The sequence below is a fragment of the Pseudorasbora parva genome, chromosome 21 (assembly GCF_024679245.1).
Source record: "Pseudorasbora parva isolate DD20220531a chromosome 21, ASM2467924v1, whole genome shotgun sequence".
Classification (NCBI taxonomy): Eukaryota; Metazoa; Chordata; class Actinopteri; order Cypriniformes; family Gobionidae; genus Pseudorasbora; species Pseudorasbora parva.
In genome coordinates this window covers 19,568,204-19,592,299 of record NC_090192.1, presented here as the reverse complement: position 1 = coordinate 19,592,299, position 24,096 = coordinate 19,568,204, and the positions used below count along the sequence as shown (strand labels likewise).

The following is a 24,096-nucleotide window of genomic DNA, read 5'->3' as shown; positions in this document are numbered from 1 at the left end:
ACTCGTATCTTTTAATTCAAGAAGGGAATCTTTCAGTGATGTCTGGATAATAATCAAAAGCTAAATGTTATTTATTGTGGATGCATACAAATACTGGGTATATGGAACAAAGTATCTTACCATACATTTGAATGAGCTATGATAATGATACATTTTAACAGTTGTTTGCTCAGTCTTCATCATCATAGCCATTGAGGGTCATCTTTAATGCAACATGTCCATTCAATACCATGAGTATGGTTCATAGGTGCAGATGTCGAGTCTAATGACAGCCACAGCTTTCACAGCAGAAGGAGTTTCTTCAGCATACTATCCAATCACACTGTCATTGAAAGCCAAACACACAACAGCCTTCTGATGGCCGCTGTACTCACGTTTGATCTCTCCGGTCTCCACACACCACAGACGTGCCAGGTTATCAGAGGAGGCTAAAAATCAGTTGAAAGTACACAATTAAGGAACGCTTCAAATGATTCCACTGAGAGCAACACAGATTTGTGAAAGAAAAATTACATTAATATAAAGATAAAAATTACATTATTATTTTTTTATTTAGCACTTTTTTTATTTAGCACTGTCCTGATGTACAGAGCTCGCACATGACATGCAAAAAAAAAAATGTATATCGTAGCCAGTATGAACTTACTAATAAGTAAACATGGTTTACTCATTAGTTCCCTCTTTTCAAGTACATTATGTGCACGATATAATTCGTTCCCTTGTTTCAGTTAAATCAACATGGCGATGATTTACTAAAACAATGTTGCATACAGGGCCGTACCCACCATTGAGGTCCCCGAGGTCCGGAACTCGGTAATTCTCAAAGGTGTACAAAATAATAATAATAGCCTATTAAGGCGGCGTGTACAAACAGGTGTTCTCGCCTCACCCGGCGTATGTTTTCAATTGTTTCCAATGTATGCGCCGCACTTTTCAATAGCGCCAACAGCTGGCAGGTTTTGTCCATTTTTACGTGTTGAGCGTCCACAGTTCAACTTTGGGTGAACATCAATGTTAAATCACAGTGAAGGAGAGGCGGGACAAATACCCCACAACCACCAACCGGCGCTTCGAACAACGACTGATATTTGACATCACAACACCGCAAGAGCGCTTAATAATCAGGGATGCAAACTAATAACGTTTTCTTGACCTGGTTTTTTTTGGAAGCCTTCAGTAAATTTACATTTACAACTTTGTTTTAACCGATACAGACAAAAATGAAAAGACTGCTTCAAACAAAGCTCAGCTTTGAAAAGAGAAAAGATACAGGGCAAGAGAAGGAGACTGGGGAAAAAAGAAAGAGAGGAGATGATGGTGATGAGACAGAAAGAGCAGGTAGCCCACTGTGCTCAGAATAGAAAAAGCATTAGCCTACAATATATTCCTAATTGCTAAACATAATGTGATTCTTGTCTGTGAAATCCAGGCTCATAATCTAATATTGAGATTAGCATCAAATTTTGATTTCACTCATTGGTTATATTTTCTCATTGATTTCTATCTTTGACATGATCTTACTCATTTAACATTAAATATATCAAGGTTATATGATCAAATAATGTTCTTTACATAATGTAAATCACAAAAAATTTACTTAAGCTATGGTTTTCAAAGACAGAGTCACACATATGTCGTCTTTGGCTCAATTTAACAACAAAACAGATTTTCTGATTTTCTAATTTGGAGTCTAATTTTTTTGCAACATTTAATTCTCATTAATAAAAATCTGTAGTCTTCTTAAAATAATTTATACTGCACACTGACATGGTTTTAAAGCTACAGTTAGCTGATTCTTTGATTTTCTTATGTCTTAAAATGCATATGTAAAGGAGGGATTTTTTTTTTTTTTTTTTTCAAACCCTCCAAAATTCATATTTGGACCTCGGTATTTAGAAAATCCTGGGTACGGCCCTGGTTGCATATTGCACAACTTTTCTTAAAAGTTAGTCAGTCAGCCTAATTTTATTTCTTCAAAACTGGTCCTAACTTTTTTAAAGTCAGTTACATAAAATGGTCAGCATGGTGGCTAAGATTATGCAACTGACCCCGTGTTTTCTATGTTCTTTGGTTTCCCTGCATGACTACTACAAAATGTTTATGCTCAAGGAGGCAACACACAACATTAAGAAAGAGGAAGTAAACTTCTGAAAAGAATAATTTGTATAAAGTATTTTTATCTTGTGGAACATACTTAAAGGGTTAGTTCACCCAAAACTGAAAATGATCCCATGATTTACACACCCTCAAGCCATGCTGGGTGTATATGATATTTTTCTTTCAGAGGTTATCAGAGTTATATTAAAAATATCCTGGCTCTTCCGAGTTTTATAATGACAGCGACTGTTGGGTCATTTTTGAAGTCCATAAAAGTGCATCTATCTATCATATAACTGCTCCCCACGGCTCCGGGAGGGTTAATAAAGGCCTTCTGAAGTGAGGCATTTGTGTAAGAAATATATCCATAATTATCTAGCTTATCTTGCACACCAGTTAGGCTCTTCAGACGAAGCGTGAGCATTTTGAACTGCGAGAGCGCTACACTTTTTTCTGCAAGTTGAATACAGAAGGCGATTTGCTGGAAACTAGATAATTAACTTTTTAAAGTTTTAAATATGGATATTTTTCTTACACAAAAAAATTGCTTCACTTCAGAGTGCCTTTATTAACCTGCCGGAGCCTTGTGAAGCAGACATAGATGGATATAGATGCACTTTTACTGACTTTATGAATGAGACAACAATTCACTGCAATTATAATGCTTTGAAGAGCCAGGACATTTTTAATATAACAGATTTTATTCGTCTGAAAGAAAAATGTCATATACACCTAGGATGACTTGAGGGTGAGTAAATCATGGGATAAATTTCATTTTTGGGTGAACTAACCCTTTAAGAATACAATAAAACCTAACAACCCAAACCAGAGCCCAACCAAAGCAATCAATTACTCTGTCTACACCAGACACAAACACACAACGTGACAAAAGCCATTATAATCAGTAATGATGCTGTCTATGCTGTATGTGGCACGACACCACAAACTCCCCTCAGTAAAATGATGCCTCGTACTATTTTACTATCTATATGCCTTGACATACTTCAAGCTTCTGTTTTGACACAAATATCTAATTAATTTTTTAATGGTTGTTTTGTTGCATCCAGTGTAGACAAATGACAATTCACCTGTCATTCAAAGTGGCCACGCCCTTAATTATGCAGAACTTTAAGGCTTATTTAATGAAAAAAATTCACCCCCCTCACAGTTGTCATGAAGAGTAAAGTTGTCATTTTCTGCTGTAAAGTTTGGCATTTTAACATGGAACTCAATGAGATTTTGCTCCCTTTTGGAGCCTGTCTCTAGTGATCAGTCGATAAATTACAGTTTAATTCACTTCAGTATTGAGAATCTACACAACAAAAGCAATACGGCCAAATGTGTTTTCGACTACCTCTTGAAGTGGTCAAACGTGGACAAGCTCACCTTTTTACACCCCGTTTACACCTGTATTGTCGTCCTCCACTTGTGATCTGATCAACCAAAACACTTCTAAATACCAGGTGTGAACAGGGCTATAAATTAATTGTTTGATACAATGCACTTTGTATATAAACACATTGTATACAAACATGTTTTTACATTTTACTTACTTTTACTTATTTTTTTAAATCCTGCATGTAATTAAATCTGTAATTATACTGTTGATCATTCCCTTACCAAAACCATTATATTACAGAGTAATATAAGGTAACTACATGCATTAAGATTAAAGTTTAGGGGTCAGTTATTACCCATTTACAACAATAAGTACATAGTATGTACATGCAGAACAGGATTGTAAAATAAAGCGCTACCACCAAACCTGCCTCTAACCTTACCTGTATGCCATCTAAATAACAGCAAAAGTGTTGTGCAATACAACATGAACACAATAAGTAAATTGTACCTGACACTTTTGAACATAAGCACATAGTAGTTAAAGACATCTAATATAAAGTGGGACCAAAGATTCTACATTGATATGTTAACTTATGATCTTCTCATATTAATAAAACACATGAACTGTGAATGTTGATGCGAGCCCAGTGTTCACCTGTAACTATGTACTGGGAATCTCCAGAGAAGGCACAATCCCACATCCAACCTCGGGATGTCTCTCCAGGGTTGTTACTCTTAATACTCAACTCTGTCATTAGAGAAAAGTTGGAGGTTCTCCAAATTTTACAGGTCTGGTCAGCAGAGCATGTGGCCAGTAATCTAGTAAAGAGATGAAAAACATTATGCATTGATTTGTATAATAGCTTTAAACAAGAATCAACTATTTAAATTTTTCACTGTTCTCCCATTGTTCCTCAGATTAGCGTTTTGCAACACACTCACGTGGAGTCTGGGCTGAATTTGCAGCGTAATGAGTAACGCTTGTGGGCAGGGATCTTGGTCTTTGGGATGAGTTGTGTCACCTCATCACCTGTTCCTCCAGCTAAATTCCACACATAACAGTTGCCCTACAGTGAAAGACAAATAAACCAAATCTGACCAACCTCTACAAAACACTTCACATAGATTATATAAATATATGCAGTACACATTAGCACAAATTCATTAGCTGTGTGACTCTACGAAGGGATAGATAATCTAAAAAAGTCATTTACTCGCTCTCATGTCATTCTAATGTGGGTTCCTCCATTGAATGTCTATTCACCTAAAACTGGCGGTTTATAAAGAGATCATATGGATTTCTTTAACAATCTCTTTATAAACGTTTTGAAGAATTTGAGTTTTGGGTGGATAGACATTCAATGGAGGGATAGAAAACAATTGTTTGTGTTTCAAGGGTTTGGAATGATATGAGGATGAGTATGATGAAATAATGTTCGTTTCTTGGGTGAACTAACCCTTTAAAGTTATTGGTTACTGACCGAGCTGTTGACTGCAGCCATATAACTGGCATCAGGATCGATATGGACTGAATTGACAGACACATCTGGCTCTGGGATGAGTTGTTCATTGTGGTCTGTTTTCAAATCCCAGATATGAATAACACCACTTTGGTCCCCAACGATTAATTCAGCCTAATGCAAATACATTTAGAGACATTTACTTGTTTGTTCGACTGGTTTGATTGTGAGCATCAGTAGCAGATATATTATCCAACTGACCTGATTGGGATGAAGACACACACAATTAATAGGTGCATTGACTTGAAATATTCTTTGGCACTGTAGGTTCCTTGACCTGAATGAAAACAGTATTTAAGTACCACTTAAAACCTCTCTAAACAGACTTTGTACATACAGCAGAAAGCTTTCACTACCTCAGGTCCCAGATGCGAGCCATGCAGTCTTCTCCACCTGTGTACATCCACCGACCATCCTCGTGAAAGCCGACAGACGTGATGTTCTTGCTTACACCGTCATAATTGATCACAGGGTTTGGATTATTTGAGTTTAAGTCATACATGCGTATGTGTTGATAACCTGAAATGCAAGAATGAAAGTACAGTTTGAAAAATACACAAGTTTAGGAAACTGGGAGAAGGTTGCACTATTTATAGCTTTATACACAACGAGGTGCATGCTAAACTTACCAGCAGCAGCAATCATGCTTCTATCAGGTGTTACTTCAAGAGAATTTACCTGCTGGTGTTTGAGTTAAGCATCTTTGAAGAATATTGTGTACCAGCTTAATGTAGAATATTTACAGAAAAATACTTATTACAGAAAAATTATACTTTAAAACAATTAAATGAATTGAATGTTTTAATACACTTAATTGCATGGTATTTGCAATTAAAAGAAAATGTATTTTAAATGTTATAAATGCAATTAGTTGAACTTGTAACTGTACAATTTTTGACCCACTTTTGTAGGACTTATATACATTTTTATGTAATTTCATAATTACATTTATTGATTTTCAAATATGGTTAAAGTATACTTCTTAATGTACTGACAGACATTTATGATAATTAAAAAAACACTTGTATTATACAACCCCAAATCAGAAAAAGTTGGGACAGTATGGAAAATGCAAAAAAGAAAAAGAAAAAAAGAAGTGTTTTCTAAATTTACTTTGACTTGTATTTCATTACAGACAATAGGAACACAAAATATTTCATGTTTTGTCTGGTCAACTTCATGTCATTTGTAAATATGCATCCTTTCCTGTCATTCAGACCTGCAACACATTTCAAAAAAAGTTGGGACAGGAGCAATTTAGGGCTAGTAATGAGGTAAAATGGTTAAATAATGATGTGATTTGAAACAGGTGATGTCAACAGGTGATTGAAATTATGATTTGGTACAAAACCAGCATCCAAGAAAGATCTAATCCTTTAGGAGCAAAGATGGGCCGAGGATCGCCAGTTTGCCAACAAATACATGAGAAAATTATTGAAATGTTTAAAAACAATGTTCCTCAAAGAAAGATAGGAAGAGATTTGGATATTTCACATTCAACAGTGCATAACATAATAACAAGATTCAAGGAATCTGGAGGAATTTCAGTGCGTAAAGGACAAGGCCGCAAGCCAAAGCTGAACATGTTAAGTATATAATACTTTTATGTAATTATATAAGTAGTGCAAGTCATTTTAATTTCCAACATGTTCTTATAGGTTGTGTTTATGAATAGTTTTGGGTTTAGTTAAACGTAACTGTGCATAATTTACAGTTAATACTACAGCAGGTACATGTAACAAGGACACTAAAATTAAGTGTCATTAAAACTTCTAATGTGAAATGAATCCAAGGTGCATTAAAAGTGCACTAAACAGTCATTAAAGGGTACTGTTTGTAAATGGGCTTTAACTTAAGTAATATGTAAAATTATAATATAATAAGTAAAAAGAATATAGTAGTTATTTTTGAACATGCATTTAAGATTTAAAGTACACAAAGTTTAAACTATATAACATTCAATATAATTGAGAGCACTTTTTCACAAGTCAGCATTATTTATATAGCGCTTTTTACAATGAAGATTTTCAAAGCAGCTTCACAGTGATAACAGGAATATATTTCAACAGAATTTAATAGAAAGTAATATTATATTTAGTGTCCCACAAGTGAATGTTTCTGCGAGGCAACGCTCTTGTTCGTGAAGGATACAGAGTCCTGGTGCTGGACGGTTCTTGTGCAGATGCCACTGTGAGCCTGCCAGAATCTGACGGTGTGATCATAACCAGCAGTGGCGAGAATAACCGGATCACTGCCGACGGTGCCTTGATTCACGTTCATGATGAACTCGATGCAGACCTAACGACAACTTTGCAGGAGAATGACACGTTTTAGCTGTGGCTGTTGAAAAACATGCATGATGTACCTCTATGCGTTTAAATGTACTTGTTTCTGTAAATCGTTTATGTTGGTATCACGATTAAGAGAATAAACTGTTATGATAGCTTGATTGTTTTTACGGTGCTAAAATGCTCTCTGAAGAGACAATTGGACAAACTTGATTAGAAAAACACAAAATAAGTCAATGTTCTTACCTGAGGACGAAAACCGCACTAGAAATCCGATAAGATAAATATAAAACTATGATCTCTACAGCGAAATGAACATTATTTACAAATGTCAAACCTAAGCGGCGCTCCATCCAAAACCGTCCTCTTAGAAACAATACTTGAATAAAAGGTTCCGCATGTTCATATTCATTGTTTTTATTAGCAATTGAGCAAAATTAGTTTGAAACAAATATGCAGAGATACAAACGTCAAGTTATTATAGAGACCAGTTACAATACACAGAAATCAAATGCGACATTGGAACAAAATGTCAAAAAAATAAAATAAAAATATTAGTCACTACATTTGCATTTGAAACTAAATTAATTTAATACAAGTTGGCCTATAGTTTATTGGATTTCACACGAGGAACCATGTCGCTTTGTGGCTGTTTTGCAAAACAGCATCAAACCGCAAAGGAGGCAAGGTTTTGCTTCACTTCAACAGGGTCAGCGAGTGCACATGACAAAATCCTTGGCCTCATTCCACTTCTGCTTCTAGGAGATGGAACAACCTACAATTTAGAAGTAAGATTAACTTGCATCCTTAAATATTCAATATTCAAAGAAAGTGGCAAATAGCCAACATGATTAACCTTTAGATAAATTTTGCATCTCTCCAGTTGGAACTTCCACTGCAGAATTATCCTTTCAGAGTCCGACAGACACAAAAATGCTTCTGTCTGTCAAGAAAAACATTTTACTTTTATTCTTTACAGTACACACAGACAAACTAATTCTGTCAGGTGAATGAACCCAAGGGTTGTGATGCACAAAGGTTTTTATCAGACAAAATTATGGCATTTGATGAGTTGATAACGTAAGTATTAGATGCGCTCACTTTACAGCCCAGGGTTTTCTCAGCCACTGTGCCTGCCAAGCTGCATGACTGCAAAGTCCCAGTGTGATCACTGATGTCCAGCAGCAGATCAAAGCCCTGAGTAGCCTGGAGCTGTTGTCCTTGATTTGGACAGGCATCATTGGAACACGTCTGAATGTCCTCATTGACTCTAAATTTGCATTTGGCACTAGTGGAGAAATTATTTATTAAAACTCAGGCTTCTGAACATTAGGCAGGATTCCCACACCTTTTCAGTGATCGTTTTCCAGGACATTTTCAATTTCACTACAGCGGAAATAAAAGACAAGGATCAGGCCCTTTCTCTATAGGTCTTTTGTATGACTTGACATTGCAATCAGTTATTTAATATTTTTTAACTATACAGTTTGGCATTGAATACTAAATTGCAATACCATAGTAAAATAAGTTAGTAAATAGAAACCTTTGATACTCTATAGTCGCCTACTAGCTGGGACCTGCTGGTATCATTACATTTTTTAAATCTCAGTATAGGAATGGTACCTTTTGACAATCAGAAATAACATAAAACAAAATAAAATATTTATTTAGTAAGTTAATTAATTTATGTTAAGTTTAGGGAGATGCTTACCATTTGACATTTGCTGCAAATGTTAACATGAGCAGTTAATAACATTAGCTAACTGCTGATAGGGACAGTATGTACGGAAGCCTGTTTCCGCAACAGAATAAAAATTGCGACTTTTAATCTCACAATTCTAAAAAATAAATTCCTGCAATTTACATCTCAATTGCAATTTACAATAAAGTCAGAATTGCGAGACCTAAACTCGGTCTGAACGCTACTACCGCGTGTTTCGAAGCAGATGCAGAAGTGGAGTCCTGTCTCTTCACCTGCACAAAGTGCCACCATGCTGGTAACTTTTTTTTTGTTAGAAAACCTGTGGACTCAATGTTTTATTCTGTGGCGGAAACAAGCTTCCATAAATATGAGACTCAACATCACCATTCAAAATACTTCTCTCACATGTCAAATCTCAGCGTCCCTGTAAACAGCACTCGTTTTGCAGGACACGTGGGAACACTGATTAGGTCACTGCACAAAACCGTCAAAGTATTGCACACTTACCATCTCTTGCGTATGACTTTGGAGATAGAGGAACTTAGATCAAGAGTTGTGATGAATCCATATGTTATGCAATGAAAGACATCAGAATGTTCTTGAGTTCTGGTTTTAAGTTGGTTCACAGTCAGAACATCACTAATGGAATCCACTGAGAAATAAATGTAAGGATACAGTTTTACTGTGTGTTACTCTGAGCTACACTACACATGCTGCACTGTTAATGTAGAGGTCTAGATGTATATAGATCAAAAACTTACATGGCACATCATCACCTGAGAGGATGTCTTGGTCATCCAGTCCTCCGGATTCTAACAGTTCCCTTATACACGTGTACAGCTGGTTGGCTTCTGCTGTTTCTAGGATTTTAATGATAATGTCCGATTGTTAAAATATTACAATTTAAAGTTTTTAAATAGATTCTTTAATCTAGCATATAACATCAGTACCAGGGTTGACGGTAATGATCGTTTTTGAGGTCACTGTTGCTATCATACAACTACGAAAACTGTCAAAGGTGATGCGAGCATCTGCAATAAACAGCACTGAGACAAAACAAGTACAATTAATTCAATTTACTATATAATATAAATTGTAATTGAAAAATAAGCAGACAAATAAACATATTACCTGTTTCTCTTTGTCTCAGTGTTTGTACCAGCCGAATGCACTCTTTATCCCAACTGGATGAAAAAAAATAAATGAAGTCACTCAAGTGTTTGGCGTTGATGTATGTTGAAATGAATGACATTTAGCGAGTGCATGGCAGTTGAGTGCCCTATAAGCCAGGATTGAATGAAATGAAGCGAGGAATTCAGACTATGAGATAATACAGCATGTCAGAGAGCTGTCGCAGAAACTTTTTCACACATTGAGTGCTTACTTTAGAAATATAAAACAGTCACAGCGACTTTAGTTTGTAATTATACATAGGCTTCCTCCATGCTAGCTTTAGTTTGATTGATGGTATATTCGTGCAATACATATAGATTTGGTTTTCCATGATTAACCTTGTGTTCATAATCATTAAACTAACCATAAATCATAAAACTCACATCAAGAAGAAACACATCAATAAGTTTACATTATTGTATGTTAGGGCTGGACAAAAATTTAATATCAATATACCAGTAAATTCGCAATATAATTTTTTTTTAATAAGGGTGATATGATTTTTAAACACATTTCCGATATTTCGATATACATTACAGCATTCCTCGCTGACTGCCGTTCAGGGTGCAGCCTTCAGAAAGAACCATAGACAGTAAAAGAAATGGACAGAGCTATCCCATTGACTTCAACGGCAGAAAAATGAGGCCAATGAGAGGCACTCACTTCCTGATGGCTGAGCGAACTGCGCAGGCTCAGACTGAGCTTGACGACGTAGATGTGACGTGAGCCTCCTGTCTGACAGCTGTAGGTCTTCTAGTAGTTGTGGAAAGTGAAATCTGAATCACATTGTTTAAATATTTTCTCCCATTGCTTTTGGCTCACTATTGGCTTCTCGCCATTCTTCTCCCTTGACTTTATCGGACTTTATGTTTCCACGTCCCCCCAAATGCCTCATAGACAGTAAAAGATTGTTTCTGATCGACTACTCCTGTCTATTCGGTAATTTCGACTACTTAACTATCGTGCAGTCTGACATTAATGTCAACTAAGATCTTACAGTGTGACATGGCGATCATGTTCGTACAGTCTGACAAGGGACATTCGCAAAGGATTTTGAAAAATCGCACAGTGTGCAGGACCCATAAGATACGAGGTGATGGAGCCTTTTATGCATTGTCGTGTTTCTTTATAAATAAACAATGGACAAATGGAGTCTTTAAACATCTCAGATGTAAAGTTATTCACTGTCAAAGTGACTCAAAAATGAATGGGAGTCAATGGGATGCTAACAGCAGGTGATGGCTTGGTTAGCAATGGCCGCCCCTATGGGTGGAACGCTTTCCGAATGCTAGATTACCCCCTTGTACAGAACAAGATTGTCTAATTGCGTGATGACGTACACAGACAGTACTCAGCAGTAGTATGCTGAGTACCCCTGACCGAAATACAAATGTGACTGAACGAGCTTCCACAAGTAAGCAGAAAGCAGAATAAATAGTTGATAGGAGAGGAATTACTAATTCAGTGGCGTGGATCTGATAAACTTCAGTTTTTAGTGTGCTGCAAGATGTGCCGGAGAGTGGTGCCGACTATGGGGTGTAACAATACATCAACATAGACCGATACATTGATTTAATGTCTAACGATGCAATGCACAAAGTCCAAGCTTTACAAATAGATATTTTCACACAAGACAGTCTATGTATTATCGCCAACGCATTCATTCTCGTTTAATCGAGGTTCAGAGCTTTTGAAAGGCGTTTGGACAGTGCTTCACAAACGTTTATCATTTCCTTATTTTTAAAGCTTTGCAAAAAGCAGCACTCATCTCAAACAGAGCACAAATAGACCACCGAATGGAGTCTTCTGTTTTTAGTTTTTATTCTTCAGTAGATAAAGGTCTATGGTTTTGCATATATGGAAAATATAGTGCTATGAAGCGTTCTTCACACTGACATTTAAATCTGTTAAAAGAAAATGCTCAATAAACTACAGCATAGGACTCTGTGTTGCTTCAAGCGCATCATTCTGCCGCTCTGTATTGAGGGTATGGACGTCACCATCAGCTGGAGTGACTGCGGTTATGAATTGTGATGAAATGTCCGACTTACAACACTGGTGCTGACTAGCAACGGGAACAACACATCAAATCGGTTCCACCATCTGAAGCAGTTCACCCCGATAGAATATTTTGAGAGTCAGATGATGAAGACTGAGTTTTCAGCAAATCTGAGCACTTCATATTCTTTACCCTGGCTGAAGCATATTTGTTTTAATCTATATTAAGAGTAATATAATCAGCCAAGTTTATAGTTTAAAGCCAAGGTTATAGTTTGAGAACTGGCACCCTGACCGAGCCTGGTTTCTCCCAAAGTTTATTTGCCACTGTCGTCTTTGGCTTGGTTTGCTCAGTTGGGGACACTTAGGGAGTGTCACACTTGTAGTTCGGTTCGTTTGGTCCGGACCAAAAAACAAAAACAAACATAATAGTCCTGGTCCGCTTAGCGTTCACACGGGCATTTTTTAACAGCGAACCTAAAGTAACCGAACCAAAGGCATAGGGAGACGGTCACAACCTGATTGGTCGGCTTATATGACGTAGGAGCTCGTTTACCGAACATTCAAAACAATGCTGTGTGATGGATTACACGCGGTCATTTTATGCGTGTACATATGGTATTATTTTTTACCAGAGAACTCATGAAGAGCTCACGAAATGTTCAAAACAACGCTGTGTGCTGGATTAAACGCGATCATTTTATGCGTATACATATGGCATTATTTTTACCCGCTGAGAACTCATGAAGAGCTCATAAAATGTTCAAAATATTCAAAACAGCAGCAGGATTTCCTCCGTTGTGCAGAACAGAGACGGCCGTTCTGTCGTCTGTACCTGCTTGGGCAACACAGAAACTTTGATAAGAAGAGCCAGGTATGCTTTTTGTGTGTTTTTTCTAGCATTTTCGAAACATGCTCGTCTGACCAAATATTGATTAGGCACTTCCTCGTTGCTCCACGTTTGCCCTCTAATGTTAAAGTTACTCATTTTGGATACACCGATCTTTCCGCGTCGTCAAATCAGCTGCATTATGCGTCGCATCTTGTGACATTACGTCCTGTTTTTGATCCGTTTACATGTCTTTGGTCCGTGTTGCGTTCATATATCAATCGAACCGCACCAGAGTTCGTTTGGAAGCGGACCGAGACCCATCTTTTTAGCGGTCTCGGTCCGCTTGTTTGGTGCGCACCAGGGTTCGGATGGCAGCGTTCACATATGTTCAAATGAACCGCACTAACCGAGCAACCGCACCAGGGTTCGTTTTAATCGAACCAAACATGACAAGTGTGAACGCACCCTTAAATTTCTAATTAAGTTTTCAAATACTTATCTAAATAAAATTAATTACTAAATTAAATATATCAACTATATCACTGATCTGCCCACATTGTCGCAATATGATAAATTAAAATTAGCTCATGACATCACTGTTTTCTCCAGAACAACTGTACAGAATTAAATTCTGTTGCAATATTTTCCAGTTTAACGCTGTGAAGCTGCTTTGAAACAATCGTCATTGTAAAAGGGCTATATAAATAAAGTTGACTTGACTAAAGTTAAAGATAATATATAATAATAATATAGTGAGTGAGAGTCTTATGTTTATTTGATGGTGATTTCACATTTCTTGTTTGTATGAAGGCTAAATTAAAATTAAAAGCTGAACTAATTTATTTATAGTTTTTATTTCTAAAATATTTTATAGTTTCATAGGTTTCATAGACTTGGCAAATACATTTTTCATTAGTTTGTAGGTACAGACATCCGTTGTGGACATTCTTGCCAGTTTTTCTAAGGCTTTTATATAGTTCATGTCGATATTGGAATTATATTGTATCAACCGAAATAAAGAAATACAGTATATTGTGATATAAATTTTGGCCATATCGTCCAGCCCTATTGTATGTATTTTAGTATTTAGTATCTTTAACTCACCTTTTAAGACTATGATCATGTGCGTTTAACGACATCACTCGACAACAGCTTTTTCCCGTGACTTTTTCCTCTAAAATTAGGTATCTTCAACAGCTAGGTAGAAATGTCGATAGTAACTCATCAATTCATTGCTAAATTGGATTAACTTGGACGGTCACGCTAAAAGTGTGCGGTTTTAATGAGATTTTAAGGCTTTGTGACGGGGGTTAAATAATTTAAGTATGTTACAACTCTAATTTTGTCTTATTTCTGACCCTGTTTTGATGTAAAGTAAATGGAGTCAATTCTATAGACAGTATGAGTCGGGAATCGGAGTTGACTCCAAAAAACCTGGATATAAACCTAATGACATTTTACTTACCACACCAAGGGAAATGACGTCCCAGTGTCATCAAAGAGCTTTATTTCTAGCCTCTGTCCTTTGCGTCCGTCAGATTTGGTAAAGAATTTCTCCTCTCCGACCTTTGGATGACAAAATCTCAGTCACTGAACAGGATCAGTACATTTGCAGGGTGGAAAATTACTTTGTTGCCCACGAGCCACTGATGTCAAGGTATGTTAACTTCCCTGACATCCGTGAGGAGGGCTGGAAGTATATTGTTGGAATCTAACCGATTGCACAGCTGCTAGAATGTTAATAATGTGTCCATCCAGACTCTGTCCATTTGCAGTAATGTCTCCCAGTGAATAGAAGTCCCTTGGGTCTTTAATTGGCATGTGGAATAGTGGCAGAATCCTGGCCTCTGTTTCTAAATCTGAACATACTCTAATGTTTGAGTGGGTCTCTGTTACCATCAGCCTGTAGGTACTGAGATGAAACATGTTTATGTGTCACTTACTAATACAGTATGATACAGAATATTTAGTAGTTAAATGTGATTTTTAATTTTATTCTCTTTTTTTTGTTTACCTGGGTGTTGAAGGGCAAAATCGTTCTTCTTTCTCATAGTCTTTGGTCACGACGAGGGGATTTTCAATTATAACTAAAACAAAAAAAGTCTATTTTGGCTCACATGTTGACTTCAATGTAGTTTATCTATTATTAAGTGTTGTTGTATTTCATCTATTATTAGAAGTTATTTTTTGTTAACACAAGAAAGTGACATCTGAAATTGCTACTGCTAAATCTCACCACAATCCCCAATCTGAAAGCAACTGCTCAGTCCTTGGACGTATTCTTCATTTCCCCATGCAGACACATTGATAAAATGTTCTGGGGAATCTTTTACGGTGAAGCTGAATGTGAACCTTTCAGAGCCAACATCTGAAATAAAAACAAAAGACTGTAAAAAACAAACAAACAAAAAAACAATTAAATCAGGAAATTTGTAATGTAACTAACTTTTCCTATCTGGAAATCCCCTTGAATCAGTTTTCCCAATTATCACTCCAACCACCTTCTGGAAATTAACAAAAAGGCCATATTTTTAGAATTTAAAACATATTCCTTGCATACATTTTAAGGCCAATTTTGTAAAAAAAAAAAAAAAAAAAAAAAAAAAAAAAAAAAAAAAAAACATTTATCATAACACTACTAAAAAAATAACATACATTAAGTAATTCACCAATTATTCATTATAATTAAGATACCACCATAACCAGGCATTAAAGAATAAAAGTCTTCTGATATTTGGCTTCTCACCGAGTGTGTGATGTTTATGTTTAGGTCACATATTGGCACATACTTTTGTACTGGAGCGTACGTCATTTTCATTTCTGTAACAATGACACATATGGAAAAATATGCATGACTATGTAACTTAATTAAAATAATATCCAACTAGCAAATGAGTTATCAACAAAAAACTACCGTTAGCAACATTCCTATTTAACGTTACCTGACTCTGAGGTAAAAGTTTCGCTGCTTGTTACTTCATTTGAAACCCATATAACTTGTTATATAATTCAAAAACTTATTAAATAATTAACCGACGTATTATTCGTTAAGTTTAACACACATTAGTAATCACGGTGGGAAATTTCTCCTTACAAAGTCAAGGGCGCAGATGAATGAACTGACGGCAGGTCCCACTCAAGCTGATGAAATGTTGACCGTTACGAGCGGGAGCAGCGTCATTTTGGCGGTAAGACATGATGTCACTGCTACTATAAAAAAACAAAAAAACCGAAACAAACATCTCGTTTTGACTCATATTTTAATCGCGGAAAACAAAATAAAAAGACAAAAATGTCCATAAATAATGCATTTTTATTATTATAGAATTCAATTTACAAACATTATATCACAGTCCGTGAACAAAGATTATACATCAAATAATTATAAATAACTTAATATGAAATAAAAAGTATGACATTAATAAATTAACAAAAAAAAACAGACTTACAAATGTATACATATATAGGCCTATTTGGTTTCAAAATTAGGATAACATACACATTTTTTAATTGCTTTCTTGTTTTTAAATAATTTATTTTAAGAGACTCAAAATATATATGTCAGTTTAAATTTGGAATGATTTAAAAAAAAGATTTGTGGTATGATAAATTCATGTTTCAGTTACAATAAATGTCATCACAATTTTCTGGTAAAAACATTACTAGACTATCGGATTAAAAAGAAAAATATTTTTTTGTATTTTTAAATTAACAATGTAGTTAATGTTCCCTTTATTAAAATCAAGCATAAATGTCATCAAGCTAGTGTTTAAGTATTTTTACATTTAAACCAAAATAATAACAAGGCGTTTAGACAATATATTTTATTGGTGGAGGTGGACTGATGTTCAGCTGTATAATAGTCAGCTTATTTTCGGTTCATGAATCAAAACTCGGTAAACAATGGTCACAGACACAAAAATGTACTTAAAAAAAAAAAAAACAGTAAATAATTTTCAGGCCATTTCAAAATTGATGTGACATAAAGTTTTGATATCTGTGGTAAAGTTGTTTGCTTGTTTTTTAATTATTCTTTCCATTAACTCAATCAGGAGGCATTTACACACACACACACACACACACACACACACACACGTATGTATATATATATATATATATATATATATATATATATATATATATATACACACACACACACACACGCACAGTTATTATAATGATTGTAGTTTATGTTTAACAATAAGGCCTAAGAATATTCTCAATAATTACACATACTGTAAATTGAATTATTGAAGGTTTACAGTTAAAATTTTAAATCAGCAATATTCGAGACTCTGAGGTTTTATCAGCAAGTAATGTCATTCATTCATGAGCACGTTCATATCAGCTTATGCAGACTAGTATAAAAATATATCAACTACATTAGTCTCTGTGGTGTCCAGGATGGTCATGGTATATCTGTGAACAGGACCCCCAATCCAGGGCTTTTCTTGTCCACTTCATGAGCTGAACATCCAGTTTACCAGTGTGCAAGCAACAGCAGCCTCATCAGCGTGGACAATCACTTCGCTTAGTGTTGATCAACCTTATCTAATGGGGGAAACAGTTTGAGGATGAATTCAAGTGGTCACTCAGTTATGTAAATAAGTTTAAAGCCGTTTGATACTGCTATATTAGTAATGGTCATGCTCATGCAACTACCTTTTGGGACAAACTTAAGCGAGTGACTGAATATTCAAAAACGTGATAAGCCCTCCTCCGGCCCATCATTCAGAAACTCATGGCCTAGTCCATTACCACACTTGCCACACAGAACCTGCACATGCATGAAAACAATTTGAACACATATGAACATATTTGTGGCTTCTTGAAATATGAAGTAATGTTTTTGAATCTGATTTGACCTTGTAGGCTGTTAGTGTCTCCATCATTTTGGTTACACTGTCCTCTCGGATGGTCTCTGTGAAGGCAGGCCAGGGGGTGGAATGGGCATATTTGGATCTGCTTGAAAAGAGTGGATGTCCACATTGGGAACAAACATATATACCTGCAGAGAAACAACACATCAGGAAAATGTTCTCTTTAAATGAACATAACACACACGACGAATGATCTCCACAAACGTTGTGTTTTATTAGCTATAGAATAGTGAAGCAAAGTTGGTGAGCGACTGTCGCTACATTAGTTTATCCAATGTATTAAGTTACATCATCGTCCTACTATGCAACTAGCAGGTTGTGGAGAGTACATGAAATAAAAAAACTTACCGGGTTTGAAATGATCTTTATAAACCTCCTTCCCGAAAAATGAACAAAAGGACATTGCTTCTTAGAGATCAACAAATTAAATTAAACTGCGTATTTTGTGTGCAGTTCAAGTATGAGGATAAGCCGGGAACTGACTAAAGGACGAGAATGTTCCGGTCACGTGAGTCTTACAAAACTGCTAGGTTGAATTTTCCCCAAAGGACCATTAGGTGTCAGTGCAGATCAACCGAACACTCATATCTTGAATGTTTGATAATAATAATATCTAAAACATGTACAAGTTATACTTTATTTAATTACGGGTACAAATCATTTTTCATTTTAATTAATTGACCACAATAATTAATAACTATTAATTAAATCACAGTTGCATGGAATGTTCTTTTTTTGTATAGGCTACAGTTGAGTCCAAAATCAGACCACAGGTAAAAATGCAAGAACTAAGCACTTACCTAATTTACAAATAACAAATAGAATACCACTGAAATAAAAAAAAAGTTAAATTTACATATTTTTTTCTCTGCTTTTTTCAAGTAGCTAAATTTCACATAGGCTATGGAATTAAGTAAACTCTACTTAACTATGTTGTGTAAAATTAACAGCAAAAGTCATTTTAACTTGGCCAATACTGGCCAAGTTAACTTTTACCAATACTTTTAGCAAGACTAAAAATCAGTGTTGGGGAAAGTTACTTTGAAAAATAATACATTAAACCATTGCGTTAGGCCTACTCCCTTAAAAGTAACTATTGCATTACTTTGTAACTTTTTAAGAATGCATAATGCATCACTTTTTCTCACCTGGGCTGGGCTTATTTTGGTTTTGTTTTTAACAACAAAAAGTTCTACTTTTAGACAAATGTAAAGACCCTTTCACACCAAAATTGAAATGATAAGCCTCATAAAATGCAAATTCACGCAATTCAGCTCATACAAACCTTTCAGCTGTGCTGCCATTCGGAATAATGGAAGAATAAGATGCTGGAGAACACTTCACCATTAAAAACAAAAAATTGAAACTGAATTATTGAAGGTCAGCAGCAAGACATTGGTCAATAAAGTTAGATTAAATGCATAAAAATATTTGTTTTCATTTAGGCTATTTAGATTACATATTTAATTACTGGAGGTTTGCATAGTATTCTGGTTTTGCATTTGCCTAATTTCTATTCATTTTAAGTGATACAGTATCTTTTTTTGCAAGTGAGATTAGTAGATGCTCACATTTACTCTAAAACTACAATAACATTCAACGCCTCTGTATTATACAATTTTCCTCAACATTAGGACAAGAGAGCTGACAGTCAATAAATGGGAAAAGGTAAATTAAATTACTTGTTTGAAAAAGTAACAGATATTCTTTTGTAAATTTGAAAAGTATATGCTACTTTACTACTTGAAAAAGTAATCTGATTACATAACTGACGTTACTTGTAATCCGTTATCCCCATCACTAGATGGTTGGTTTCCCTGTCCAAATACCCACACTTGCAGTCTTCATGTCTACTTAAACACTTGAGCCAAATACAGGAAATATGTCATGTAAGTAGACAAATGGTCTTCACGGCTACTTGAACACCCGCGCCAAATAGAGGAAATGCATTATGTAAGTAGACAAGTGGTCAACTGCAAAGTGTGGGTATTTGGACAGGGCAATTGTGTAGACACTGTATCTAAGTGACACAGCACTTGAACACAGAGATCTGAATACTTGGTACACAATACACAATGACGGTAACATGCGATGGATCGTTTTTGAGTATGAATGTGTCATTTTGAGTAGAAAATTAACTCCGAATGGAAAGTTACTAAACTTAACAACAAAATCAATGATAAAACAGTGCTACAGCTAAAAATCAAACTTATTCATTATTCAAGCCCCAGTGCATGATGAGGATGGGAACCAGTATCAGAAAAGTTCAGTAGTTTTACTTAATTATAGCATTGATGTATATGTATAATTTCTACAAACTTGAATTGAGTACTCAAATTTACTTTGTCTTTTTAATTCTTGCCTGAAATAACTTTTTTATGTAGAAATTGTTTTGCCCAAAACTTAATGTATTTACTTCACCACAGAATATTTTTATCAGTATACGCAATTTTGTACAAAGAATGCATATATAAATTCATATTTTAATTAATACAGGTATTAATTATACTTCTTATTAAGTTATTTTCATTATTTAGGCTATAATATAGTTCCAAAAGTTGAAGAATCATAAATATTTCTTAAAACTTCACATCAATTTCTTATATTCAAAACCCTAAACTTATCAAAATATACTGATTGAAATGATTGAAAGTGGATTAGCAAGTATTAGCAACATAAGCGCTTGTGCTTGGTGGAATAATTAGCATCAACCTAGCTTGAGCAAGAACATTTATTAAAAAAAAATTCAGATGACATGATTTTTGTGTTCAAACGGGGGAGATAAAGACATTTGATGCTCAGCATTAAAAAAGTCTTTGCTTCAACCCAGATTAGGTTTCGCTCACTCGTATTTGCAATAGTGTTTAAGTAACTCCGGAAGTTCCAACCAGTCCAAAGCCATTCTGTGAACGATGTGCTTCTGAATTGTCTTTCGGCAGAGTGTCTGCAATGAAGAAACTAAAACACAGAGGCAGAGAGAGGAATCATTAAAGTCTTAAAATAATATCGAACCATATCAGCAAGTAAAAATGAAACTTACAGCCATATTCCACCTGGACAATCCGAACACATTTAGTAGCTGCAAATACATCCACAACAGCATACAACGGCTTATTGGTGGGGATCCTCTTGGCAGAGGCTCCCATGTCTTCACCATTGATAATAATGTGCATGTCGGCATGTCCTTGTCCCTTGGGTACATGGACAACCCCTATCCGACTACGGCGGGCAGTAGGGGGTAAAGCATTGGTTTTATACAGATCATCCAGAATGTGACTGTATCTCCCAGGTCGACTGCGTCCCACCAATTTGTCTCTGGGTATTCCCATGTTTTCTACATACAGATGAGTGTCTGTGAAAAATGTTTTAGGCTTGTTTCCTGCCTCATCGCCTATATTTGGCGGTTCACCACCCTCTACTTCTCCGCCATCCTCAATGACTTTATTATGGTTTCTTGTTATTGCGAACACCCAGCTGTCTCCCAATTCCACAAGATCAGGCAGAGAGTATTCTGGCACAGTTTCCAGTGTTCGGGGGTCATGGGCAGTAAGTCCGATCCTTAAATGACCACACCAACCCAGTTCTTTCTCTTCAATCTCCACAAGGAAGATCTCGCCAGGGCTTAAAGGGTTTTTACTGAAGCAAACGCCATTTGCAAAGCTTTCTACTCTGGTGGCCTGAGTCCTCGAGGGGTCCAGTTTCACATTTGTCCCGTGGACTGAGTGAAATTCCATAAACTGACCAAAAACATCTACCATTTTGACAGTTTTCTACAAGTTAAATAAAACAAGGGAAGGTGAATTATTTTCAAGCCTATAAAACAAATGCTCTAAAAAGGATAAAGGATTAAAAAAATGAGTCACTCACTCATTCGAATGCAGAAATTGTACATTATCCTCAGTGTTTACTCTCCTTTTCTTTGGGGATAGTCTTTGTCTTTTTAGCATATACCTCCACCATGGTGCCCATGTGGCCTGGGGAAGTTTCTAGTCCTGAAAGGCTGCCTATTTTTGACCTGCTGCATGTGGCACTGGTGGTTTTAAATAGCTAGCAAGATATGCTGAGTGAAGAATAATGACTGGGAGGAGTTTTAGCCTTCAGATCAGAACTGCTCATTGGAAAATCTCTTTTCACAGATTTTTTTTTTTTTTTTTTTTTAGAGATCATAGTGTTTCCTTTCTTTTTTAATTGTTTTCATAAGAAAGTACAGAGTGAGCTTGCATTGTATATCTTTTAACACTTATCTTCTTAGTACAGAGAGATCTGTGCTAAGATAGTGTCACAAATCTTTATCTAGGCCAATTTGTCCTCTTTTACCCCACCTCCCTGGCACAGTCTGAGACAATGAAAAATTAGTAAGGAGGTAGGCTGTGGTACAACTTCTTTTTTTTCTCTCTTTATTTTGCTGTTTAATGTCAAATTCATTGATTTCATTCACATGATCAAGAGTCAAGAATATTCGTATTAATCGGTGTTGTCATACTATGATTAGGTTAGTATGAATGGATTAACTTGATTCCCATAACCGGAAACAGTGGGCATATTCCAGTTTCAAGAAATCAGACAGTAAATAATATAAGAAATACAAAGTTCTGTCATGAAACTCTAGAAGGCGCGGGCTGTCCTTAAAGGGACAGTTCACCCCCCCAAAAAATGCTGTCTTCATTTCCTCCCCCTCAAGTTATTCCAAACGTGTATTAACGTCTTTGTTCTGCTGAACACAAAGGAAGATATTTTGAAGAATGTTGAAAAACCAAACAGTTGATGGACTCCATTGACTTCCATAGTATTTTTTACTGTGGAAGTCAATGGGGTCCATCAACTGTTTGGTTTCCAAAATTCTTCAAAATATCTTAATTTGTGTTCAGCAAGGGAAAGAAATTCATGGGAAAGAAATTCATCCTTGTTACTCAACAAGGGTGAGTAAATGATAAACTATCCCTTTAACTGGTTGCTGTTGGATCAGCAGCCAGCGAGCTTGTTTAAAGGTGCGCTATGCAACTTTTTTGTCTGCTAGAGGTCGCCTGTTCAAAACAAAGGCGTAGTTTGGTGACGCCAAGCTTGAGTCCAGAATCTTGGGACGTGATCTTCACCTTAAAGCCGGTGAAAAAGAATTGGGATAGGATTCAGAAATCAAGTTCATGGATGCAATTATTAACATTACTGAGGCAGAGAGCAGGATTGAGTCTTGTGGGAGTGATTATTAATGAGATGAACGCAACACATGCCTGGCGAGCAACATGACTTTTATTATGCCACAGTCGCCGGTGTAAGACTGAAAAAACTAGTATATGCCAAAATGTCTGAATGAAGAACAAAGACTCTCTGAGAAAATAAGGAAATTAACATCTGAACTGTCCCTCACACACCACTGGAGACGCAAGTCTCACCTCACTATCAGCTAATCTACATCTTTCCCTATTGACTCCCTCTCCCCCAATTCATTCCCTCTCTCATGCTGAGATCACTGAAAATGCATCCAGAATCTCTATATTACAATGTCAATCTACACGATCGAGTATCATATGTGTTTGATATCGTTTGAAATGTCTCAGTGCGACTGGTACAAATATCTCAACTCCACAGAAGTAAACTAGAACATCATAAATGTTTTAAGGGTTTGAAGATATCTTTCCTTGGTGTATGGTGGGTGTGGCTTTCAGCCATTTGGCCTCTCTTCTAATCAGGTCTATAGGACCTGATCAATGCAAATTCCTATTGTTAACTGGTGTTTCCATTTGAAAGAGTTTCAAATGGTTCTGGGTATGTATCTGGTTTTGGGTATTTAAGGAAATGTTGCAAAGAGCTCAGGGCTCGATACTGTACTCAGGTCAGCCCGTAATGCTGGACGTTTTAACCCATGCAGCATTATGTAACCTTGATAAGTCCGGTATACATCTCATTCTTTACTTTAGGGTATTTGATGTGAAGTATACCTTTGAATTGATTATGTAATTGGCGTTATACATTTACCTGATTGTTAATAAATTGTTATACTTTGATTGATTCTGACTTGCTCTGGAATTATTCAGGTTATGAACGGACATAATTTCAACAAAGGGTTAAACGGAATAATTAAATGTGTAGTTAAACTATTAAATATAAATGACCAAATAACCAATTGGCATTCTAACCTAAATTCTAAATTATGATTAAATGGAGTCAGATTAACGAGGAATTGGAATAAAATCCCCTTTTCCCCGCTGAAAAGACGAACGCGCAGCGAACTTCACCCGCCGATCGTTAGCCTCCATTGGGACGATTT

The 24,096-nt window shown here is 36.0% G+C and overlaps 4 protein-coding genes across 6 annotated transcripts; all 4 read right to left on the bottom strand.

Annotated features, from left to right (window-relative positions):
* Window positions 1–53: 53 nt before the first annotated feature.
* Window positions 54–7,631, bottom strand: mlst8 (MTOR associated protein, LST8 homolog (S. cerevisiae)). The gene is made up of 9 exons (XM_067429884.1): window positions 7,493–7,631; window positions 7,110–7,266; window positions 5,588–5,639; window positions 5,315–5,477; window positions 5,160–5,235; window positions 4,920–5,072; window positions 4,381–4,505; window positions 4,094–4,257; window positions 54–428 (listed from the first exon to the last, which is right to left on the bottom strand). Exons 2-9 carry the CDS (start codon window positions 7,236–7,238, stop codon window positions 310–312), a joined length of 981 nt encoding a protein of 326 aa, XP_067285985.1. The 5' UTR covers window positions 7,239–7,266; window positions 7,493–7,631; the 3' UTR covers window positions 54–309.
* A 47-nt stretch (window positions 7,632–7,678) lies between these two features.
* Window positions 7,679–16,194, bottom strand: meiob (meiosis specific with OB-fold). Of its 3 annotated transcripts, none has more exons than XM_067429881.1 (14): window positions 16,046–16,194; window positions 15,698–15,771; window positions 15,398–15,455; window positions 15,188–15,319; window positions 14,966–15,038; window positions 14,668–14,863; window positions 14,417–14,517; window positions 10,080–10,132; window positions 9,899–9,994; window positions 9,710–9,808; window positions 9,456–9,600; window positions 8,348–8,534; window positions 8,103–8,189; window positions 7,682–8,021 (listed from the first exon to the last, which is right to left on the bottom strand). In XM_067429881.1, exons 2-14 carry the CDS (start codon window positions 15,767–15,769, stop codon window positions 7,914–7,916), a joined length of 1,407 nt encoding a protein of 468 aa, XP_067285982.1. In that variant the 5' UTR covers window positions 15,770–15,771; window positions 16,046–16,194; the 3' UTR covers window positions 7,682–7,913. The 3 variants fall into 3 exon arrangements, with proteins under 3 accessions (XP_067285984.1, XP_067285982.1, XP_067285983.1); XM_067429882.1 differs by lacking the exon at window positions 16,046–16,194 and adding an exon at window positions 15,894–16,032; XM_067429883.1 differs by lacking the exon at window positions 15,398–15,455 and having other exon boundaries at window positions 7,679–8,021; window positions 15,188–15,338.
* An 887-nt stretch (window positions 16,195–17,081) lies between these two features.
* Window positions 17,082–18,362, bottom strand: msrb1b (methionine sulfoxide reductase B1b). The gene is made up of 4 exons (XM_067429570.1): window positions 18,180–18,362; window positions 17,817–17,959; window positions 17,614–17,728; window positions 17,082–17,502 (listed from the first exon to the last, which is right to left on the bottom strand). Exons 1-4 carry the CDS (start codon window positions 18,232–18,234, stop codon window positions 17,483–17,485), a joined length of 333 nt encoding a protein of 110 aa, XP_067285671.1. The 5' UTR covers window positions 18,235–18,362; the 3' UTR covers window positions 17,082–17,482.
* Window positions 18,363–20,559: 2,197 nt separating this feature from the next.
* On the bottom strand, window positions 20,560–21,837 carry neurl2 (neuralized E3 ubiquitin protein ligase 2). Its single transcript, XM_067430001.1, has 3 exons — window positions 21,699–21,837; window positions 20,872–21,601; window positions 20,560–20,789 (listed from the first exon to the last, which is right to left on the bottom strand). The coding sequence occupies exons 2-3, from the start codon at window positions 21,587–21,589 to the stop codon at window positions 20,674–20,676; spliced, it is 834 nt and encodes a 277-aa protein (XP_067286102.1). The 5' UTR covers window positions 21,590–21,601; window positions 21,699–21,837; the 3' UTR covers window positions 20,560–20,673.
* Between the last annotated feature and the right edge of the window lie 2,259 nt (window positions 21,838–24,096).